Raw genomic sequence first — 13,075 nt, 5'->3', positions numbered from 1 at the left:
ACACAGATCCATGCCCGAGGCAGGATTCGAACCTGCGACTGTAGCAGCAGCACGGTTCCGGACTGAAGCGCCTAGAACCGCTCAGCCACTTAATGACCGAGAGCAGCGGCGTTTGTGTAGTTGTCAGTTCCAACAGACAAGCAACACTGCTTGAAATAATGGCAGAAATCAATGTGGGACGAAGGACGAACGTATCCGTCAGGACACTGTAGCGACATTTTGTTTTAATGGGCTATGGCAGCAGACGACTGATTCGGTTGGCTTTGCTAACAGCATGACGTCACCTGCAGCGTCTGCGCTGGGCTTGTGACCATATCAGTTGGACCCTAGACGGCTGGGAAATCGTGTCCGGATGAGTCCCGGTTTCAGTAGTGAGAGCAGATGGTAGGGTTCGTGTGTAGTGCACACACAATTAAGCCGTGGATCCAAATAATCAACAAGGCACTATGCAACCTGGTGATGGCTCCATAATGGTGTGGGTTGTGTTTGAATGAAAGGGATAGGTTCTTTGGTCTAAATGAAGCAATCATTGTCTGGAATTGGCTATGTTCGGCTACTTAGAGACCTTTTGTAGCGATTCATAGATTTCATGTTTCCGAATAACGATGAAGTTTTTGTGGCTGACAGTGCGCCATATCATTGGTCCACAATTGTTCGTGACTGCTTAGGATACTCTGGACAATTCGAGCAAATGTTTTGGCCACCCACATCGGCTGACATGAATACCATCGAGCATTTTGGGACGTAATTGAGAGGTCAGTTCGTACACAAAAACATGCACTGACAACTCATTCGCAATTATGGACAGCTTAGAGTCAGCATGGCTCAATATTTTTGCAGGGAACTTCCAACGACTTGTTGAGTCCATGCCTTGTCGAGTTTCTGCACGAGGCCGAGCAAAAGAAGGTCCACCACAATATTATGAGGTACCCCATGACAGGCATCTCTTTAATTTTATAGGCTCCACACAGTCGTTGGCCAAATTCTCCAAACAAAGAGCATATTGTGGTTGTGTCTTATTATTGAAAAGAATGCTGGAAAAGCCTAATGTCAGACAATCAGCTTGATATTTACGCACGTTGTTTTTGCATTTATAACTAACGTTGCTGATAGGAACAGAGAGAGATGGAAAAGAAGAATATACTTTGCATAGTTTGTTAGCATTATAGCCGGCCGCGGTGGTCTCGCGGTTCTAGGCGCGCAGTCCGGAACCGTGCGACTGCTACGGTCGCAGGTTCGAATCCTGCCTCGGGCATGGATGTGTGTGATGTCCTTAGGTTAGTTAGGTTTAAGTAGTTCTACGTTCTAGGGGACTGATAACCACAGCAGTTGAGTCCCATAGTGCTCAGAGCCATTTGAACCATTTTTTAGCATTATACCATGGCAGTCTAAAAAAACTACATCACCTTGCCCAATGGTTTTTTAGTGGGGTGAATCTACACGTTTCAAGTAGCTGCTTTGCTTCTTTTTCTCACGCCAAAGTGAAACACGCAGTTCATATTCATAATTATAAAGCAGCTGAAGAAGTAATCTAAATTGATCTCAAAGAACAACTTCCTCGATTCGGCAGGTTTCTTGAATCAACGTGAGGAGTTGCGGACCTCGAAGGGTGGTTACTTGTGTCCAGAATGTCGGGCAAAATGTTGATAACTAATTACTGACAGATTTTCATTTTGTCCACAGTAGTCTCGATTCTGATACTTAACTTACCAGAGTACCACAACCTCCACGTCTCTTGAACTTCCAGATTCTTTACAGAGAGATGATATACCACTTGGTTCTTCGTCGCTAAGACTTGTTTGGACAACTGCAGCACCTATCTACTATGTCATATGATGCTGCATTGTTGCTGTACACCTCCATCAGCGCAGCTTCGATTGTTGCAGTGTTGTTCCCGTCCAAAAGCAGAGGGCGAATACCTCTCAGTACTCCACTTTATTAATCGACAAGGCTTTTTTAAAAAAAATTCCTTTAGCGGCCTGTTATGTTACTATGGAGTGGGAATTTCAGTATGTGCCAGGACCGAAAACATGTTCCAGAAAATAAAGAAACAGTTACATAATTTTTCTTTCGAGATGATAATTGGAACTCACTAGTTCTTATACTTTGGCGCACTGCTTCTCCTTTCTAAAGGGAAATGAATAAATGTGGCAGTCTTGTAGCTCAGTATTTGGTTGATAAAAGTTTATAATTTATGGAGACGAAAAAGACCCTTCCCAAGGATATTGTTTTGCAGCAGTGTGTGTGGCGTGTAGCAAGTGACGATGGACTGGCACCTGAGGTCTGCTTGGTGTCTGATGGTGGCGGTGTGGTTGTACAGCAGTGTAGGCCATGCCACTGGCTTCATCTGGAGCTGGAACAAGAACATGAGCAGCGACTGGGGGAGCCAGGACACCCAGATCTACAAGCCTGTCATCCCCAAGCCTGGCATCCAGAGGTGAGTCCCAAGCCATAGCCATCTTCTGCAAGAGCTTCAACATTGGGGGGATGCTTATCACTCAGCTGAGCACCATACATAGTTACATACTAACACACAAATGAGAGGAATCACAAAACAGTACACCATCTCTGGCTTTGAGGTCAGCGTGTTGTGAAACCCATACGAGCCAACACTAAACATTGAAGTGTGGAATTGGAAAGGAACCAGATAAGCTACTCAGGAATCTCTGTCTAAACGTTCTGTGTGTGCATGCTCACTGGAACAATGTGATGGGCAAGTAGCCGACTGAGCACATGGAAAGGAACCAGATAAGCTACTCAGGAATCTCTGTCTAAACGTTCTGTGTGTGCATGCTCACTGGAACAATGTGATGGGCAAGTAGCCGACTGAGCACATCCTGGCCAGTTTCGCCAGGTGACTGTGTAAGCCAGTACCCCAATGTTCATAGAGAAAGCTTGCCCACTCCTTGTAACAGTTGGCCAGACATGTTTGTGTTGAAATCTTAAACTTGGGATTGTCCAAAGGAGGGGCAGTATCTTGACTCTTAAGACCTTCCTGATGTTATGGCTACTGCAAATTGCCTTTGATGCGTAGGCTCAAGATATGTTTTCGTATTCAGCGGCGCAGCTTAGGATTCCTGCACTATCATCATCATCATCATCATCAATTTCATCTCCACTAATATCATTATTACCATTGTCAAACCCATTACCATTGTTGTCACATTATCATTGACACATCACACTATATCATTGTACTTCACTATCATTATTGTGACTGGGATTTGACAAAAGATTGGCTGTGACTCAAAAAACCGCTGAGGCTATCTGATCAGCTTGGGGTTACCAACAACAGATGTGAACAGAAGACAACGCCGAGGAAATGGACAAGTGCAAATGGCACTGCAAAGAAACAAGTCCAGCAGGTAATCTATACAGAGACTAAGACATAGAGAAGTGGAAACCAATAAGCAACGGTGTGTTGCAGCTAGCGATACATATGCGAGGTGAATATGTCACTGAAAGTGGTGCCACAGAGTGTCACCACTTACAGTAGTGCTGCGATCACTAATTGCTCAGTTATGGTGGTGATGCACTGTGGCAAGGTAAACCCAGCAGCGCATTATGCTGATGTGTGCGTATGCATCTGTAGCTGCTGCACCTAGCAGCAATTGTCGAGTTCCATGTTCTCTTGTGGGCTTTGAAAGTTGTCTGGAATATATGTCCCCTGAAATGGCCACGTATGGTTGGATACCTCTCAGCCAATATTTGGGATGTGAACCGTTGATATGGTTCACATCCTGGCAATGAAGCTCGTTGGATGGTGTGAGGAATAAGAAGCATCCAGTGTCACACTGGGTTCCATGTTCTCTTGTGGGGTTTGAAAGTTATCTGGAATATCGGTCACCAGAAATTGCCTGATGCTGGACGCCATCAAGCCAGCGTTGGGAGGTGAACTGTTGGTATGGTTCACATGCCAGCAATGAAGCTCGTTGGATGATGTGAGGAACCAGAAGCCTGCAGCATCACACTGGGATGTGGTGACACAGGCGTCACTGGCTGTGTCTCTAAAGACTGTGTGGAGACACCAGCCTACATTTTCATGTCTGCAGAAATTGCAGCTAGTGTTCTGTGGAGCGCAAGTTATACGTGTGCTGTTGTAGGACTTGCGAACGTGGCGTTTCTAGGCCAAGGTGATCTGCCAGTCGCATTGTAGTCATTAGGTGTGGACAAAGTTAGTGGACGTGATGGCACTCCAAACCATCACATGTCCTCTTTCTCCCCCCCCCCGTTTTCCGCCAAGAGGCTGCTCACATTGCTGTGCCTGGTGGAAATTGCCCAGCATTCTGGGTCTGGGGTTCCCAGGGCATCGGTGCCAGGAGAAAAGGAGAGATTGTGGTTGTCTCCCATGGGGGAGCTCTACCAGGCAGTGGTCATGGATGGAAGTGTTCCTGTATGTGCTTAGGAACAATGTGAATGCAGCTATGGTAGTGGCTGTTCCCATTGCTTTCAACAATTGTTACTTAAATGTCCACGCCATACACTGTGGTTTGCCATTGGAGGATGGATGAGATGGCGGACTAAAAGGTGTTTTATGCCATCTGAAGCGCAGAATTGTTCGCAATCTGTCACTGTGAACTGGAGCATGTTCTCTGATACTGTAGTTTGGAGGAAGGTCTTCAGTGGTCAGAATCTGGATGAGCCCATTAATTACACAGTCCGTTTGGTGGTTGCCATGCTGACTGTATAGCGGTAATTAGAGCAAGTGTCTATGACTATAAATCACAGAGAGCCCAGAAGCTGGCCAACAGAACACAAATGAATGTGATCCCAGGGGAGATAGGGATTGGACAGGGAGCCTGGTGATGTGACCTGATGCTGGGCACAAGTGGAACAGCAGCACACGTGGTGTCTACGTCACTGTTGAAACCAGGTAAATGTGTTGCTGCAAGAGAGTTTTAATCCGTGACATTTCCCTTTTCCCACCATGGGGTAGTTGTAAAACCTGAGACCCTAGAGCTCCTTTGAGAGGACATCATTCATGACTGATATACAGTGGTAGTGCAAGCCCAGGTGCAGAGCTTCGAACTAGTGTTCTTTGAAAAGTACATGGCAAACCGATGGAGGTCATGGTGGATAACTTTCCATAAGACAGGATTGCAGCACCTGTCCGCAGCAATTCGTGCAACCACAATGGGAAACCCATCCAGCGTTTGTCTCTGTTCTCTATCTATATAGAAACATAAGGTTTCCTATAAATTTCCTTTACTTTATGTCTATGGTCACATATTTTCTGTCACCAGACTACTGCTTTCGATCTATAATGACCTTCTTCAGATCTGTTTTATAAAAACGTGTCCTAATGTACTGCAGCCATAGTGGCATGTTTTATAAAACAGATATGAAGGTGGACATTATAGACCAAAAGCGGTAGTCTGATGACAAAAAATTTGTGACCATAGACGTAAAGAAAATTTATTCTATATTCGGCTCATTGTTTTATTCCTGACCATGTCGCAACTTGTGAAATAGGGTTTCCTGCTGGTCAGAGGGTGGATCTGGTCTCACAGGTGGTGAAATAGAGCTTCAGTATTTGTGTGTTGCGCTGTGGGCTTGCATTTAATGGTATAACACCGTGAAGTTTGGGGGAAAGTGACCAACACTGAAGCTGTTTTGCTGTCTGTTCTGCAAGACTGGAGCGTAGCCTGATTAGTTCTACCATCGGTTTGTGGTCTGTAATTAAAGTGAACGTAGCTCCGAACAGGTAAACATGTAACTTCTTAACTGCAAAGACAGTCGCTAAAGCTTCTTCTTGTATATGTGAGTAGTTATTGTGCTTAGGTGTCAGCATCTTTGACGAATAGTCACTCTTCCTATACACCAACATTGCATCAGTGCTGTATGGGGAGGCACCTGTGGCGAGAACGAGTGGGTGCGATTGTCAAAAGGGTTAAGGCAATGTGATAAGCACAGCATTGGCTTCATTCTTCCGCAACTCGCTTATCTGATGCATGATAAGGGTTGCCTGAGGTAGTAACTTAAAATAATAATTCACCTTTCCAGAAAAAAGATTGCACCTCCTACAAGTTTTGGGGACGAGCTGGAGAGTCAATAGGTGCGACATCGTGATAAGTGGGTTGGACCCTTCCGTTGTTGAGCAAATGTTTGAGGTATTCCACTTGCTCCAGGAAAAGCTGGCGTCTGCTAAGCATCACTTCACTCTGGGCCACATAATGTTGTAAATATGCTCCAAAGGTTTTGCTGGCGACTCTGATGCTTAGCATCCATGACAATTGAGCCATCGAGATAACTGGTGCAAGTAGACAGCTGTTCCAGGAATTACCGAAAGATTACTGGAGCACTTATATTTGTACAAATCGAAGGGAGTGTTGATAACAATGACTCCTTGCGACTCCTCATCCAGTGGGATCTGCCTTCTCTGCTCACAAGTTTTGTGAGGAGCTCTTCTGGAAGTGCAACAGGATACGTATCTACTTGTGTTTGGGCATTGATTGTTGATTTGAAGTCGTTGTATAGCCGGAGGGAGCTGTTAGGTTTTGTTACCACTATCAGTCGTGTGGTCCAACCGCTGGTTTTATTTGGTTCAGTCTCCTCAGGACTCGTGATGTCGATCAAGTGACTGCTCAATGGCAGTCCATAAGTGGACTGCATTGTGCCATACTCAGCAAGATCCAGGCAACACATCTGGATGCAAGGAGATGTGAACCAGGAAATCTGTGGTGCACTTCAGGCCACGTATAAAAGTGGCACAAAAGTCATAGAGTTATTGGAAGGGAACTGTCTCACAGACGACCTGAACCTCACCCTTGGAAAATCCAAACAACGGGAAGGTGCCCAGACCGAAAATGTTTCCGACTGAGTGACTAGCCAAGTGATCTTTTCGTCGAGTATGTTGACCATTAATTGATCCCAGAGGAAATTGAACCGTCACTTTACGCTACCAAGGGTGGGGCTAATTCTGGGGAGCTTAAGCGGCATAGGTTTGGAGGTTCACCAAGGAAACAACAGTTCCTGTGTTCATCTAGAGACAGACATCTTTGCTTGCAGTTGAGACATTGGTAAACAGCTTTATAACAAAAGCATCGTATGGGGCTATTACTGCCCAAAGTTCATGCACTGTTCTTTGACACTTGTGGAGAACTGGGTACGATTATTGGTAGACGTCCATTTTTTCTGCAGTGGGTGCAGTGTGCCCAGCAACCCAGACGCTTACACACACAGGTGTGCTGTGAAGCAGTCTGGGCATGATGGGAGGCCCTGCTTCCCACATCAGTCATATGTGATATATTGTTCAAAGGCTATTGACATATCTGAAGCTGATGGATCATGATGCTGCCGTCTGGTAAATGGTTTACAAGAAATTTGTGTTCTTGGGGCGCAATGGGATGTCTGGACTGCTGTCACCTGTGCTCAAACCATGAGGTGCTCATTTGCTGCCTGCACGATTTAAAAAAAAAAAAAAATGCGGTGATTGTGAAAATATCGTCCAATGATGGTTTGTGTAGCTGGGGATTGACGTGTGTTCTTCTGGATTACAAGCTAGATGGACCACTACATCTCGAAATAAAGTCTGTGTATGAGGTTTTGCATCCGGGAATGTGAGAGCAACTGGATTTAAGAGAGGAACCAACTTCTTCAACAAGGGAAACGTCTCCAGGGAAGCCCAAGAAAGGAAGCGTGACTATTGGGGAGCGTCATCAGTGACCTGAATGGCGAAGAAATGGTGTTTCACACACTGTAGAGGTATGTTTCGATACTCTTTGGCCTCTTTAAAAGGTGGAAACGCAGGTAGACAGCTCTGTGCCTAGAAAGTGACTACTGCTGTTGTTAGTTGGGTACTGTTAATCTGCAGCTGATACTTCAAAAGCTGAATATCTTGATGGAGTTAGTCAGTTTGCTGCTGCTGCTGCTGCTGTTGTTGTTGTTGTCGCTGCTGCTGCTGTTGTTGTTTTATGCTGCTGCTGCTGCTGCTGTTGAAACTGCCGTTGGAACTGCTGCTGTAGAAGTGGCTATTGTTGTTCCAAGAGTTCCACGCGTTTTGAGTCCATAGAATGCTGCTAACCTTTTACTTCGTCACCAATTATTGTGACCGGTATATGACTAAAGGCTGGGAATGACTTGAGGAACCAGCTGAGGATGACTTACCAGCCTGGCGCTTCCCACAGTAGATTACGGAGTGGAGATGGAAGAAACCAGCAAGCAAATGGACAAGTAAAGGTGGCACTAGAAACAAACAAGTCCAGCGAGTAATCTATAGAGGAGCCAAGACGTAGGGAAGCAGAAACCAATCAAAAAAGTTGCGTTATGGCTAGCAATACAAATGCAGTGCAAATACACCACTGGAAGCAGGCATACGTCATCTGGTCTGGACAGTAAATCTACAACGAGCTTATCGTAGTATCAACCCTAGGTCATAGCCGACTGCAGTCATGAGATGATACACGTGGTTTGGCATCTCGTGTGTTTGGTGTTGCACTGGGTGCAAGTCTGATCTATGTAGAATTCAACGTCAGAAGGTATTGCCTACCATCGAAGCAGCGTCACTGGCCTCTTATACTTGTCATGGTCGTTGGTCCCTCTCTAGTTGGTGGATGAGGGGGTTCTGAAAGAGGCAGGGCTTGGTGTACTGTCTTGTCACCTCATGTTGGCACCTTTCAAGCACATAGGGCTCGACAGACGTGTTATGGAGGTAGTGCACTGGGAAGTTGTAGGGCACATGGAACACTTCATGCAGGATTTTTTCTGGAGGGCACATAGACGCTTGATGTGGCTAGCAGCTGCATTTCCTCACACCTTACTGGTGTATTTCACGATGGGCCGAATACTCAGCCTGTCGATACAGAGACCACAACTTACTGACAGAGGAGACCTCTCGTTTAGCAGCCAATAGAGCATGTCAAGCCGCTGTATTGTTTGCTTAAGCACATTTACTCCTTCCATCTGAGATTCTGACGTAAGAAGGACCTTAGATATTTCGAGGATTTGATCCATTCAATTTGGTGGCCAAAGGGCACAACACTGGCAACCACTGGTGGACGACACTTGGTCAGGCTCGTGCCTTGGCTTTTGGCCACACTGAAACCAGCACTCTAGCTCATAGCCCATTCTTCAAGCTGGTGCAAGAACTTGCAGTCAATGATGCACAGCAACTAGCCACGTACTGCGTGTATCATTAGAGTACACAGCGTTGACGACTTGCGGCGAGTTTGGGAAGCCTGCTATATTCAGCACCACACCTAAAATGGAGCCCTGCGGCACCCCGGCATAAATTTCTGTTTGGTAAACATCCCCTATGCAGCACGGACAATGAATGTGTTGTGGTAAAGACAAATGCACTGAAAGTGAGGCCACAGTTTGGAGGTACTTATAGCACTGCTGTGAGCATTAACTGGCCAGTGAGGGGTGTGTGGCGCTACGGCAAGGCGGGACTAGCACTGCAACAAGGCAGTGTGCCCACTTATGCGTGTCACCTAGCAATGATTGTAGAGTTCCATGCTCTCCTACAGACTTTGAGTCACCCCACTGGTGTAAGAGAAGTATTCTCCTCAGCTCCTTGCAGTAGATGCTGACAAAGAATTCACCAGTGTATAAACATATCCCGATGTCCAACAATTGTTTTTGTCACCAGGAACAGAATCATTATCATCTGCCATTTGACATGCGCTGCGAGCTAAATTCCTCCTCCAGATTTCTCTGCATTATGGTCTTCAGTTGTACTCACACGTAAGCCCATTTCATGTTTTCTAATGTGTGGGGTGGAGGGTATGTCGAATACCAACAGTGTTTTCAGCCTTTCGTGTTCCATCTGCCCGTACCACATGAGAGAAAGGACTGTCATTAAGGCTCCTAATGAATTCTAATTTCCTTGACATTTTTCAATCATGGTCATTTTGTGAAGCATGTGGAACTAACATCTTGCTTCACCCTTCATGGAGTGTAGGCACCCATAATCATTTGTCATAGTGTCTTAATTATGTAACTCATAGTATCTTAAATATAAACCATCGTTTGTGGCTACCGAACTGGATATCTAACTTGCTGTTTCTTAATGTTCATATTTGAGGTGTGCATCTCATTGCTGCAAATTGTCTCCATCTGAAAGAAAGTCTGGGCTATTCCTATGTTAGGAGCAACTTGTCACATCAATAAAATCTAATAAATGATGTGGCCGAAATGAAAATGTACTTAATAACTTGTTAATATGCACCACAAAGTTGGCATTAACAGTGAACCGACTCGAAACCAACTCCGATCAGCTATTGCCGTCATTGCTTATATAGCTTTTACCAGTCAAAATTTGAATTCATTCATTATTTCAAACAGTAATTTTGAAGTTTGCAATTAAAAGTCTCTTTAGTTTTTCAAAACAGATTACAACATTTTGATCTACAATTTGTTACACTCTATCCAGAATAATAAACATACCGAAATATTACAGTTATCATTGCCAAATTACATGAAACTCCTGGTGGATTGCGCTCTAGTTTCAACAGAGCGCGATCCGCTGGAAAACTCAGCTTCCGGGCCGCCATTGCGGTTTCCTGCCGCGCCCATCGAGCTTCCGGTTATGAGCAGGATGTGTGACGTATGGCGCTGCTGTTATCAGTACATGCAGGCAGCTACTGCTTGTTTGCTGGATTTGTATTGCTGCTATATAACGAAGCTGCTGCATTTTAATTAACATGAGGCAACTGCATGTTTTACACAGCCATGCTTCCTTTTTATTCATGAATAATTATTATAATTAATCTTTCGTTATTTGTGCAGGAGTTCCGACTCCTGGGGAGTTGGGTTGGTTTATTTTCTTATCTATTAAATACTACTACACATTGATCTTGCCAAAAGTTTGCAATTAAAAATCTCATTAGTTTTTCAAAACAGATTACAACATTTTGATCTACAATTTGCTACACTCTATCCAGAATAATAAACATACTGAAATATTACAGTTATCATTGCAAATTACATGAAACACTTTTCTACAATAATGTTGGATTTAGACATCTTAACAATTTTTTAAATACAGGTTTGATTTTGATATTTGCATGAACCCTCCATCCTTAAATTTAGCTGAACAGTAGTTACAATTGTGTGAAAGTTATATTATGTGTTCAAAGTGACCCCCATTGGCAGCCAAATAACATCGATGCTGTTGACCTGTTTACCAAACTAGGGCTGTCTATGTTGCCGGTGCGATAGCCGCACAGGATGCCTCAATGCTTTCTTGTAGCTCATTCAGTGTAGTTGGCTTCTGTTGATAAACTTAACTTTTAAGGTGCCTCATAGGTAGAAGTCAAGAGGTGTAAGGTCTGTAGACTGCAGTGGGCAGTCAACAGATTCTGTTTGGACTATCTGTTGTACACTTAGATTTTCAACCAAGTAGGCTCTGACCTCTGGTTTAGAGGTGGAGTACCATTTTGTTGTAGGTAAAATCTTTCATTCCCAAACACCTCTCGGATGGCAGGTAAAATCGATGTTTGCAGCACATGAAAATACGTCTCACCAGTAACAGCACCTTCGAAGAAGAATGGGCCAATCAAACTGTGCATTTACAGACCACAGCAGACATTAACACCCGGTAAATTAACTTGTTTGCCCATGTGAGTGTGAGGATTTTCAGGAGCCCAGTACATGCAGTTGTGATGTGTTACTGCACCATTCAGCTCGAATTGCACCTCGCCAACAGATAACCGTCTCTGCAAACTGTTCACCCTTCACAAAACATGCATTCAACTCCATTCTTCAACCTGGGTCGTCCTTGTTCATAGTCTGCAGCAATCCTGGAATGTACACTTTCCTCTTTGCAGCCTTCAGAATTTGTTACACCCTTTCATGTACACCCTGCTTCTCAGATTTTTGAGGTGACCTAATAAAATGTTGCAACACAGCTACGCTGCAAGCTGGGCATTTTGATGAATTTGGTTGGCCAGACCTTTCCTTGTACACATTCTGATCAGTGCTGTTGGCTTCATATTTATTACAAATATGATAAATTGTTGTATGAGTTGGTGGTTGAGTTCTGTAAACATTACGCCATTACCATTGTCCCTCCCTCATGTTTTCGTACTTCCAGTACCACTTCAAAACAGCCTTGCGTTGCTCAGATGACAATCTTACTTCCTTCAGTGCTGCACTGTCATGTGCTGGAAAACGAGTGCCAAGGACTGGTGAGGAAACAATGTACGTTGTTACTGTGCAAAATTGCAACAATATGCCATTTGTTCCAAAGATATTAACTATCAAAGAGTATTTACATTTTTCTGAACTCCTGTGTGTCTCTGTTATTAATCCTATTTTGTAACTGTTCCAGTACGATAAGCAAGCAAAACTCAAAAATCAGTCAACGAGTGTTTTGTAAGCAACTTCTTTTATGGGTGAGTTGTATTTTCTTAGGTTTCAGCTGGTAACCCAAAAATATTTCATCAATAGTTTTATAAGGTAATTCCACTTGATGCTGGCGATGCTTCTTTCTACATTCATCTCTTACATCTGTATCTTTGTTGATGCAAGAGCTAAGAGGATTAATGATACATGAAAATTACATACCACCATATATAGAAAACTTCATTTTGCTGTCTGGAACCATTCATTGAAATCACTTTTTATATAGTGAACAGCACACCCCTAGTTTTACAGTCACTAAGGGTGTGAATGATGGTACCTTTACAAATGACGGTGTTGCCTTTTTGAACATGGCGTATTGAGTTCTATCTGCTAGAAAGTCCTGGATACAATTGCAGAGATGGCCTGTCTTCCATGAATTCTGTATTTTATTCACTAAGCAATGGTGGGAACAGTATCAAATGCCTTTGGGAAGCAAACAACACATCTACCTGGGTGCCATATCTGCTCAGCCTTCTGAATGTTATGGGCAAACACAATGAACTGAGTGAGACCTTAGTTTCTCCCAGTGTATACAAAGTTCAAATAACTTACAGGAATGTGGCCAGGTGATGTCGATTACTACCAATATTACAAGAAGTACACACCCTGTCATTTTCAAGGCAAAAGTGCAGCAAGTAAGCATTGTCTAAGGAAATTTAAAATCTCTCTCTCTCTCTCTCTCTCTCTCTCTCTCTCTCTCTCTCTCTAAACACAAGCATCACCACACAAC

General features: G+C 44.1%; 1 protein-coding gene across 1 annotated transcript in view; it reads left to right on the top strand.

Moving 5' to 3' along the window:
- The first annotated feature begins 2,249 nt into the window (after positions 1 to 2,249).
- LOC124717185 overlaps positions 2,250 to 13,075 on the top strand; it is a 162,297-nt gene continuing 151,471 nt past the window's right edge. The window contains exon 1 of the mRNA XM_047243962.1: positions 2,250 to 2,437. Coding sequence (XP_047099918.1) covers positions 2,265 to 2,437 — 173 coding nt within the window. The 5' untranslated portion in view covers positions 2,250 to 2,264. The remainder of the gene's footprint in view (positions 2,438 to 13,075) is intronic.

This window comes from Schistocerca piceifrons, chromosome 9 (assembly GCF_021461385.2).
Source record: "Schistocerca piceifrons isolate TAMUIC-IGC-003096 chromosome 9, iqSchPice1.1, whole genome shotgun sequence".
NCBI lineage: Eukaryota > Metazoa > Arthropoda > Insecta > Orthoptera > Acrididae > Schistocerca > Schistocerca piceifrons.
Note: the sequence above shows the minus strand (reverse complement) of the source record. Positions and strands in the feature narration are given on the sequence as shown.